General features: G+C 39.0%; 1 protein-coding gene across 1 annotated transcript; it reads left to right on the forward strand.

The window, feature by feature from the left end:
* The first annotated feature begins 1,159 nt into the window (after nt 1-1,159).
* Nucleotides 1,160-8,002, forward strand: LOC115739969 (plasmodesmata-located protein 7-like). The gene is made up of 2 exons (XM_030673287.1): nt 1,160-1,530; nt 7,696-8,002. The coding sequence occupies exons 1-2, from the start codon at nt 1,160-1,162 to the stop codon at nt 8,000-8,002; spliced, it is 678 nt and encodes a 225-aa protein (XP_030529147.1).
* Nucleotides 8,003-12,188: the final 4,186 nt, after the last annotated feature.

Consider the following 12,188-nt stretch of genomic DNA (forward strand, 5'->3'; position numbering starts at 1 on the left):
CCCCACCGGGGCGGCCCTTGGCCCCCCTACCCGCCCCGTGCCTTTCTTTTGATTGGAAGTATGAACCACACTCTAGTATATTTTTTATGGGATAATTAAATATTATATATCAAGTACATAGGAATACAATCATCGTACAATGAAATAATAGGATAAGGAGAAATCTTTTGCTCGGATCGATGAAAAGTCCAATCCTGTTTTTTGATCTCCAAAACTTCTTTCCTTCGGTTGTTCCCCCCGAATATTATACAAGGTAAAAGCCTTTCTGTCGAATATCTAAATTCGATCATATCAACGATGCAAGAAAGTAATGGAAATTCGCACAACACAAGAATTTACGTGGTTCGGCAACGGAGATGTTCCACCTACCTATGTCCACGGGGAGATGAAATCTGTTTCACTAATAACGTAGAAAAGTGTATAGCCGCTCTTTCTCACACCCTCTCTATATCATAGAGACCTGTTTCACCTTAAACATATATAGCGAAACCCTACATGGCACAAATTACAAAATTGCCCACATAGCCTCAAATATTTAATTTTCCCATAGAAATCATTCTATAACCGAACATAAAACGCCTCTTGTAACGGCCTGGGCCCCACGCGCTTCCGCTGCGCCACTTTGCAAGATATTGTCCGCTTTGGACACACAGTCCTCACGGTTTTGTTCCTCCGAGCGTCGCCCATACAACGCCCGGAAAACGCGTCTTGCAAGTTAAGAGGGCCCATTGCCTTATAAACAAGCCCAAGACTCCCCTCCTAAGCAATGTGGGACAAGGGGATGTCACACCTCTGGCGGCTCGGGGGCGCTGCGCCCGCGACCCCCGCCCGGGCGGCCCCCCCGGACCCCCGCTCGCTCACCGGGGAGCGGGACCCCCGTGCTGTCCAGTCGCAGGGGGCCTTTTGGAACCGCCTCATAATCTCTTGAATAACAGAATACAAGACATCAACATCAACACTTTCTTGATTTGTCATTCCTGAAGTGGTAATGAGTGATCTACTAAGAGAATGACATTAATGTGAACCACATAAATTACTCTGATAGGTAACGCTAAAACCTATGCCGACAATCCTTTATATATATAGTGACAAACCTCTACTGGTGGTCTACTCAACAAATATAACAGAGTGAAGAAATAAATTGCAAACAAGCTAAGTTATGGCTACGTTCAAGATTGCCGTAGCTTCCATAGTAACTGGACTCTTTATCATTCGCAATTCCGTGAGAGCGGACTTCGATCCGAGCAAATACGACCCCATTTGCAACGGTGAAACATTTGAATATGGAAGTCTCTTCCATCAGCATCTGACTCAGGTGTTCCAAGATTTAGCAGCTGCCACAGATGCACGTTATGACTACTACACGTCTGCAGGAACAACCGAAACAGTGTATGGCCATGGAGCTTGTGTTGCAGGATACAGTGAACGCCAATGCTATTCGTGCATGGTTGGTGCGATCAACCCTTTAATGGATGACTGCCCCTTCAACGCAGGAGCTCAGCTGCGGTACGGAGAAGATTGCAGAATCAGGTATGAAAAGTATTCATTTACTGAATAATCGTGGAGTTGTCTTACCAAGAATAAGGTGTTGTTCGGTATAGAACGTGAACTTGCCGCTATATATATGAAATAAAATCCGTCACTGCAATAGTCTCTCTTCTTTTCCATCAGACAATTTTTTTTTTTAATTACCTCTTGTATCAAGCACTTAGAGATACCATCATCATAAAATAAAATAGTTTGGTCAAGAAACATATGTCATTCATATCGACGAAAAGTCAAATCATAGGTTAGGAGCTCTAACCCTTTTTCTTCTATTTTTTTTCTCCAGAATATATTACGATTGAATTGCCTATACGTGGTAATGAGTGATTCACTCAGAGAAATCACATTGAATAAAGTTAAAGTGACAATCATCTCAAGACGACAAAGGTGAATTACCCGCGGTCTCTGCAGAAAACAAAAAAAAAAGAGAAGAAAGAAATTGCACATAAGCTAAGTTACGGCTACGTTCAAGATTGTCCTAACTTTTATAGCAGTTGGACCCCTACGTGACAGTAATATACGCATGGAACGAGACGAAACGACTGTTACACATATCATGTACCGATCGAAACAGTCTATGGCCGCGAAATTTGTACTCCAAGATTTCCAGAGTCGATTGCTTTACTTGCATCAGTAGTCCAGTGCGGCGGCCTAGAAAGTCTGTCCTCAAATAACACAGAAGTTCAGTTGCAAGTCGGAGATTGCAGTGTTAAATTGAACCGTATTTATATACTGAGTAATTAAGGATTTGCTTTACCGAGAATAAGGTGTTGCTTGGCATGGAATGTGAACTTGTCTCTCGTCAACAGACCTTCTAGACTTTCCATAAATGGAGGGATCTTACGATTCAAACCTCTCTCTTTTTTTTTTTTACATCACATAATGTGATATTACATCTCAAGCATTTAGGAATACAATTAGCATAAAAAACAATAATGTGGTGAAGGAACAGCTTCCACTCACATCAATGAAATGTCCAATCTTACTTTAGGAACTCTTACAATTTTTCTTCGATTTTTGTTCCAGAACATATTCCAATTTGATTATCTCTCTTTAATGTCATGACTTGGTAAGAATGTAATAGAGCCAATCATCTCAACTGGACAAAGGTTTGCCGAGTATATTAATGTTCAAGATGGTCTTAGCCATCTATAGTAATTGGACTCTTTATGACTCGCAACAGAGATCGTAATGTACTTCATCTTCGGATCGATTGAAACAGTGTATGGCTATGGAGCTTGTGCGCCTGAACTTTCGAGATGATTATTGCTTTACTCGCATCAATAGTGCCTCCACCCACACAAAATTATTTAGTTAATCAATAACTACGGAGTTGTTTTACTGGGAATAAGGTTGGTTCTGTATGGAATGTGAACTTGCCACTCTAGGACCGACGATCTAGACTTTGAGTTCCTTCATAATATTGTATACACAGAATATGTTATCTGTATTTTGATATATTATACATATAAACAATTGGGCTTATACCACATTAAATCTTGAACCGGTACACCCGTCCCAACCTACTTGTTGTGTCACAAAAAATTCTATACTAGTACACATGCCAACGTCTACAACCAAATTAATTTTTGTGTCACAAAAAATTCAAACTGGTACATTCATAATACATTCACCTACACTTTGAGATTTTTTTGTGATAAAATAATCTCAAAATTGAGACAACAAATTCTTGAAAGTTTGGGGTAAATGTGACCTAGTTTGAGTTTTATTTTTTTAACACCGAATATGGTTTTGTTTAAATGTGGCATGTGTGTATTATTTTGGGTTTTTTTTTCTTTTTTTGGATACATACCAAATCAATGATAGACCTATTCAATCGTAAACTTTTTAATCTTGTTTTAGCCTTTGCGCAAAATTTCGATATAGTCCTTCTAGTCAATTACCGCCATATGTTGCTATCGTGATGTCCAGTCATTGCCGAACGACCTACATGACATGCTGATGTGGATAACTTGTAGAGCACGACGTCGGTGATTTTCAGCAGTAATTAACTGGAAGGACTATATTGTATTTCCATATAAAGATTTAGGACTACATTGGTAGAATTGAAAAGTTTAGGATTGAATTGGTATTCGCATAATAGTTTTAGAATAAATTTGGTAATAATTTCCTCGATTTTTGTGACACGAAATCGAGTTTGAAATGTGAGATTTCGGGTATATTAACCAAGTAAACGATCATATGGTATGAATTCTGTCAAATACAGCGGTCCATATTTTTTTTATCAATTTAATATTACATCTCAAGCACTTAGAAATACAGTTATCGCAGAAAAAATAATTTCGTCAAGCAACATCTTTCATTCACATATTTTTCTTCGGTTTGTTCACCTGAACATATTACAGTTAAAACAATTATAGCTTTTGTTTCTGTCATAAAACCATTCTAGCTTGGCAGGACATAAGAGGTCTTGACTGAAATAGTCTTCTGAGAAACGATTGTTCCAAAACTAACAGCGTAAATGAAAATTAAGCAGATTTTTTGAAAAAAAATAATTAACTCTAAATAATTTTCCTCGGCGCAAGGTTCAGTTGTCCTTACTCGTCGCTAACACTTTTAGGGTTTGCATATTCAGGGCCATGCATGATTATTCCCATAATGCGTATGGATTTAGAGTATGTTAGTTCTAGCATGCATATAGATTAATTTAAGGTAATCCATAATCTTCCTGTAACGAAAAATCATGTTATTTAGTAATTTAATTAATGCATGTAGGTTAATTTTTGTTACATAGAATTTAGGATTTATTTGTGCATTTTCTTAAGTCCGGCATGTAAATTAAATAAAACAGGTGAAAATCTTTGCATAGATTGCATACTATTCAGTCTTAGTTCATGCTTAACCATGCATTTTGTCCGCATATTTTTCTGAGTAATAGTTTGCAAAAATTTCGTGGCGATGGATAGTGACATGCTTCGCTTTGCCTTGCGTATCTAGGTTCTTTAAATTGTCTGCAATCTATTTATTTATTTTAATATTGGGTATAACTATCCTGATTGGGTGTCACGCCCTCACATGTTAGTTTTATACAGTAAACTTGATAAAATTTGAATGCAAGAGATTTTCAAAAGAGAAAAAGTACTGAAAGGGTGTCAGACTAATCTAGCGTAACTAAGTTCACGAATCCATTGAATCTCCGATTCACAGAAGTAAAATGTACACCCACTTTTAACTTGGGTGTCTAATTGAACCATAATCAATTAGTGGCGTCACCAAAATATAAGATTAGTTACATGTCAAATTAAGTACCAAGTTGCGATTGGTAGGGCTTTGGAAAGCCTGTGCTAAGCACCGTGCTTAGTAATCCATAAGATTTCCCCTGGTGGTTCACCTTCGGGAAGGTCGCTTTCAAATGATGCAATCTGTATTCTTTTTCTTTTTTTTTTTTGTGGAAAATGAATGATTTGGAGGACATTTTTCCTAAAAATAATTACTGATATCGCTTACAAAAATAAATGAATGAAAATATTTTTGTCGTCCACGAAAAAATTTGAACATAAATTGCTGTCCATGATGATAATAGTTTCCATTGGCTAATTGTTTTAATCGATACAAGAGATCGTTTTCAAGAAAATAATTTTCAAAATCCTTCATATCCTGGGAAACAAACGTAGCCTAGATTAATTGAGGGAAGTCAGAAACATTACAAGAGTAAATCAACAGCAAAAATCCTCAAGCAACGACAAGGGCATGTCTTTTACTTCAATAAGCCTAATTTCACCTAACTAAATCTGCTCATTAAAGGAATCTATCGTTGAACTCTGCTGATTGTCCCGGATAATCTCCTCCGATCAACCTGAAAAGCGAAGATTATGACGGAATGAGCTCACTAGCCTAGTAAATAGCGTCCAAAAAGCCAAAAGTGGTGGAGCCAATGATGGCAAAGCCACGCGTTCAATAGGTTTTCCTTTGGGAAAGTTGGGGTTTAGGTATTCGCAAAGTGATGGTACTAAACCAACCAATTTGAATGCACGACACAAATCATGCAATTCTTCCTTCTTTTTCAAAATTACAAGCAGCGATAGAGACCACTTACCTGAAATCCAAAAAGAGAGAAAAAAAATGGAATTTAATTAATATCAAGAGCCGTCTGTCTTGTTGGGGTGTGATTCATACTTCTCTGCGACAGGAAAGCACGTGGATCCCACTCCACGCTAAGAGGGCGGGACTTTGGAGGAGCCTCCCCGGTGGGGGTCTCAAGGGGACAACGCCCCCTAAACACCAGAAAGTTTTTATATTTAAGCCCGTAATTTTTCATTAGTAGTTTAGATTTGAGCTCATGAATAGCTACGCCTCTATATACTCTTTTTCGTTTATAACTGAGTGATGTGACGAGAGATGCGAGGTGCTAATATAGTGGAATCCTTTGCTAGACATAGCCCTAGTTTAAGGGTGAACCAGGATAAAATATTGTGTCTCAATTTTTTTCGCTTTCTCGTTTCTTTTACTTCGTTGCGATTGTGCACCAATTCTAACATGCCTGTCCACTTAGATTTGGACGGAGTGTATCTTGATTGGGTAAAACTGAAGTTGACTCACGTGCAAGGACCAATATCATCGATGTGGACTCTACATGGATACCACAGTCTTGTCCAGGAATGTTCAGTCTTTATGTGTCAACATGACCTAAAATATAGAAGACGTCGTGAGTCGTGACACAGACAATGTGATGATCCAACTGCGCCAAAAGCTTAATGCTTTTTGGACAGTTTGAAGTTTTTGAAGCCAATTGCTATGTTATCCTTCAACCTTGATTTTCCTCCACCTGTAATCAGAACGCTCCACTTAATCAACTTTGGTCAAGCTATCTGGTCTATGGTAAGAAAACTTTGAACAACTTCTTACGACATAAGGGTGTTTTTTAGGGTTTGACGTGTTTGTATTTTTCAAAGGATGAACAAGTTCATAATATCATATGGATGAGTCACGCAATGTTCTTTTGTATATAGCCGTTCTTATCCGCGGAAATAATTCGTATAATACTTTTTCTTTGTCTCATTCACGAGAATGCACATGAATCGAAGTGAAAAACCAAACATAAGATATCACAATTCTTGAACGATGGAATTCTTACCGTTTTACCAAGTCAGCTAATTCTTTTGACTTAAAAACTATATTTGATTAGAATAAGCTTCTCTTGCATTGTATCATATTTCCTCTTCATTTCTTATGATTATCATCGAAAAATTGATACGGTGTGGAGCCGTTAATATATTTTAGTTGGTCTATAACTCATTGGCTTAAACTTTTGAGTGGATGTGGATCCAATTGAATATATTGACAAGCTCGGACTTAAACTCCCTCTTGGCGATCTCTCTATCTAAAGATATCAGACTTATGCTGCTGCACGCTCCCAACAAATGATATTGGCTGGCGGTGTGTCCTTTAGGCCTTGATGGTGATCTTAGTCTATCCGGCATTAGTATTCATCCATTGATATACATCACATATACTCTGATCTATGCACACTTCCTTCAACATCAGTTCATAAACATTCGGCTAGTGGTGCGTCCTTTAGGCCTTAGCGGTGATCTTATTTATTTTTTCTTTTTTTCTTGCGTAACCCCCGCTTCTCATTGCCATACTATCATCGAAGCTATCACTCACATCATGGACTTTTTCCTTGTTCGAAATCGCGAATGAGTGCGATGGATGGGCCCATCTCTTGTATCGGCAAATATATTTTGATTTTTTCTTTAAAAGATTTGAGGAAAGATAGACCGGAAGAACGCTTGCTAAATTACGGTATTTGATTTCGGCATTTGATCCTGGGGACATAGCAATAGAGGATACGGTGATAATTGTCTCCACTAAATGTACGTGACAGGACCAATGCCTACTAATTAAATTTACATAGACAAGGCAGTCTTGTCCACACCTCGCAAAGCAGCTGTGAAAAAGGAAAAACAAAAAACGATCGCCGTTTTGTTTTTTTTTTAATCTCGAGAGTTAAAACAAGACGAGCTTTCAGTCGGTATAAAAGGAAGCGAACCGACGAAATCGAAATGACCGCACAGCAAAGTAGAAAATGACCAGCTTCGAGCAAATCACTTCCGTGATTATGATCCTCTTGATGCTCGGTTCGGGAAGCGCTGCGGTTGATACAACATTTGTGTACGGCTTGTGCAGCATAGAGAAGTACACCGTCGCAGACTTCTACGCGATCCGTAGGGAACTGATGCTGGAGCGTTTGAAGGCTAACATAGGTGACTATTACGACCTATATGCAAACTCGTCTGACGATTCTGTTGTTCCCAATCCGGACCATTGCTTTGGCCATGGCAGCTGCAATCCAAGGATCGCGAAAGAAGAGTGCTCGGAGTGCATAAATTTCACCATATCAAGGATGAGCAAGGACTGTATCCTTTCTGTCGGGGTTCAACACCAGATGAAAGACTGTAGAGTTCGGTATGAGAAGCACCCATTTCATGAATAGCTAAGTCCTAAGCTATGAAACCACCAGAGCTTTTTTGTCAAAAGTTTAAATTTGTCTGCGCACCGATGCGATATGAATAAGAATGTTGGATCATGCATGATGCCCATTTCCAAGACGATTTAGCGGTGTATCGAGCTTTTTTCAAGATCTCTCGCGCCGTTAGATAAGTATTTGAGGACTTGGCAAATGGATTAACACTTGTCGTCTCTCTGGCTTCATCTCAACTATGGGAAATTCTATTATGTTGACACCTGAATTTTTGCTAACAAATCAAGCACGTGTTTTTTGAAAAAAAAAAAATGAGAACAACTATATCAGCATCGGCTCTATTGAGAGTAGCATCAACGCTGAATTGAATTATTCAAATGATGTCTTGCCGAAAATCGAGCTGTTCAATCTTTAGGTATCAACATTATTCGACAAAAATGGAGGACGTCGTCCCATAAACAGTGGAGAATCCGTACAAGAAAAAACGCCGTTATCCCTTGCAGCCTCTATACGTCTTGCACTTCGGTACATCAGTCTTGTTCCCGCATGCTATCAAAACCAGCGAGACATCCAGCGTGTCGCGGCCTCCCATTGTAGCCGTCAACATGCTGGCGAGGGTCAAGGCCCTTGTCTTGCCTTGTCCAAATTTGAAATATATGTGTAGAACGGTTGGCATCCACATCTGTAATTTCTGGCTAAATTTGGTCGGAATGGTTACATTGTCAAATTGTCAAAAAGTATAGGATTAAATTGGTCAAATTAAAAAATTTTATAATTGAATTGACATCCATACAATAAATTCATCAATTTTTTTGATGTTTTCCCCTTAGCTTTTATATACTATGGGGTCTTCTTGGTTCACCCAATTTCCATAAAAAGATTTGGTCATTGTTTTTCTTCGATGATTATCCTCTTATCCTCTTCCTTTCTTGGATGTTGACATCGAGAGAGAGCATAGAGAGATTGAAGGTAAACACAAGTGAGAACGAAAAAGGATAGGATGCTCGCCACCCGTAGAAATCTACCTAAGTGATAGGAGTAAAGGCTATAATACTTGCCAACTGTAGGAACCCACATAAGGAATAAGAGTAAAATAAAAACAACTCCTTATTCTCAAGCCAAAGGCAAAGTTTATCAAAATAATCAAATCTTCCTTTACATTCATCCTAGTATGATTACATAGGCGAGCATGAAACGACCCTCCAATCATAGGTGACTCTTCATAGGAAAGAGACTAAGTCCTAGGAACTTGAAAAGTAATAAAGCCCTAGAAACTATAAAATGATATTAAATACTTAGAGACTCAAATTGGACTCTTTGAAAACTTAAACAACATTTACTAGACCTTGAAAAACATGAAAGGTAAAGATAGTTGGTTAAGGTCTTCATACTTTGAATATTCCCAAGTTGCCGCATTAATGACCTTCAATGAATGTGAACATTCCAAATCACAAAGAGACCGATTACCGATAGACGCTTGCGAATTTGGTAACGACGAGGATCGTTGGTCACAAGGATTGTCGGCAAAGAGGATCGTCGGTTACGAAGAAGTCGGTAGCTCCATTGCCGGCATCTTCTAGGAATGCTTCGGTGTTAGACGTAGTTGTTCATAGTGATTATCACATTCCTAAACAGTATTTGATTTTACATAAATTTTCTTTATATGCTGTTGCACCGGAACATTCCACCTGGATACCTGATCATAGTTTGACGTAGACTAACTAGGATAAATCTCTCTCTCATGTATCATCTCAAGCATTACTTACGATGGGTTTCGTCGTGGAGTCTACATTATTAACATATTTTATAGACTATATGCCCCATGTATTTGTCACAAAACAATTACAATCAGAAGAATCAAAGTGCACTTCAGAGAATGATTCCAAGGAAACTAATGGGCTCATTCTCCAATTACTAGGCCTATTTCCTCGTCAAGATCATGGAGAGGACCCTTGTTTGATTTTACAGACAAAATATTCTGGGGGTCTGTGGAAACAAATATTCTTGTTTGATCTTTCTGGACTGGAGGTCCTAGTTCTTAATTTTCGGAACCGAGGACCAATCCAGTCCGATTCCCGAGCGATCCAGTGGAACCAGTCTACTAATGGGAAGACTGAAAGCATCCCCAAGATTATTGCAACCAAATGTGAAAGCACTTGCTTGTTCAGCGGATATGTCCACCGTCACTGTGACTGCTTGTTGAAGCCTATCCATCCGCAAAATCCGCATCTAACTCTTACTCCAAATTCAGCACCGGTTTCTACCTGCTAAAATTCCAGCTGACTGTACACTGCAACCAAAAGACTTCTGTTTACCCATTGCATGAGAACCCCAAACTTTCAGACTATTTGCACTCTGCAACTACAGAAGTACTTCGTTTCTGTTGGCCGCTGCCAAATTGGAGCATAAGCAAATCCCCCGGTTATTTATAGAGATTCAGGTCATCCGATATATTGCTGGATGAAGGGTTTCATCTAAACCTCTCAGATTTCGGTCTTGTGAATTTTGGTCCTGTTGGTCATGGGCAATAATGGACATTGTCCTCCAGAGCATGCAATGACGACAATTAACCGTTAAATCTGACGTCTATAGTTTTCGTGGTATTAAATTTAGAGCTGATCACTGGACGCAAATTCATCGACAGTTCCCGTCCCCATGGGGGACAGAACTTTGTAACAGGGGTAAATCTAGTTTAACTTATGCCTCTTGTTGCATGACCATGCAATCCCATCTCATGTGGACTTCTTCCTTTCAGAAGTGTTTTGAGGTGCTTTTGGAATGGAAAGAGTTCTTGAAGTTAAACATTCCGTTACTCCATAGATTTAATTAAATAGAACCTTGTGGGTCCGATAAGGCGGTCCATCGGTCGGGTTCCCACACTAAAATTGGGAACTGGACCAGCCATACCTCGGTTCCACTTTTAGGAACCAAGAGCTAGACCGGAGCCCTAAAGAACAGGATCGAACCGGTTGGTTCGATCCCGTCTGGTCGGTCCATTATGCTTAGCTCTACCTTTTACGATGTCTTTTGGGCTGCCCGGACTGCCGGTTCATTCCAGTCTAGTCGGTATATTTTGCTCAACGCTACCTTTTACGATATCTTTTGGGCAGCCCAGACTTGTGCACGAATTTAGAGAGTCTTTAAGTTTCAATGCTTCTAATTAATTGCATTTAGTTATTGAGTCTTTCAATTCACAGTTTTCTGTGAGCCTTAGTTGTGGTATTGCTTTTAAGAATCATTATTAGGCAAATTCCGAAGAGTTTGTTCGGCTTTCGAGAATTCGAAGAGTATTTTCTTCTGTTTAGCTATATCTCTCTCTATAAATAGAGGTGTAATTTCAATGTAAAAGACAGATAGCCATTTGAGTAAATGAATATATGGGATTTTTTTATGTGTGAGCGAATATCTTTAGAGAGTAGATAACTCCCATTTTTGTTTCTTTATCCTCGGAGAATGAATCACTTCTTGGTGGTTAGTCAAGAAGCCCTTTATTCTCAGCTGATGGTTCGTCCTGTAGGTCATGGTGGTGAGCTGCTCTTATCCTTCATTCTTGACCGGTGGTTCATCCTTTAAGCTTTGAAGGTGAACTTTGCTAATCCCAATCTTTGTCCTTGGCTAGTGGTACATCCTTTAGGCCTTGATGGTAATGAAATTCTATCGAGCATTAGCATTCATCCATCGTTATTCATCCCATACATTATGATCTATCCATACTTCCTTCGAAATCACTCAAAACACATTCGCCACCCCTCGCAACAGCAACACATGATAATTTTCCGAAGATGACAACATAATGGGACAAAGATTAGCTATGATGATGCATTAGTTTTTTGTAGTTCCGCGAAGGAGGAGAGTAGGAGAGAAAGGAAATGCTAATATTGAGATTAACTATGCTAATGATGGGGCAAAGATTAGCACAAGAGATGTTCGGCCATAAATCCATCATCCTCTTGCGCATAATTACAATCCGATGGGACAAATATTAGCAACCTTGTTCCTAAGAAGCTCAATAGACAATTCATTATTTTTAACTCGTTGCGCCTTATTTTTTTTCTTTCTTGCGCAACCCCCAGCTTTTCTCGTTACAATACTATTACTGAAACTATCCGTTAATCACGGATTCTTTCCTTATTCGAATCGTGAATGAGGGAAACGGATGGGCCGATTTCTTTTATTGGAAAATATATTTTGATTTCGT

This window comes from Rhodamnia argentea, chromosome 1 (genome assembly GCF_020921035.1).
Source record: "Rhodamnia argentea isolate NSW1041297 chromosome 1, ASM2092103v1, whole genome shotgun sequence".
NCBI lineage: Eukaryota > Viridiplantae > Streptophyta > Magnoliopsida > Myrtales > Myrtaceae > Rhodamnia > Rhodamnia argentea.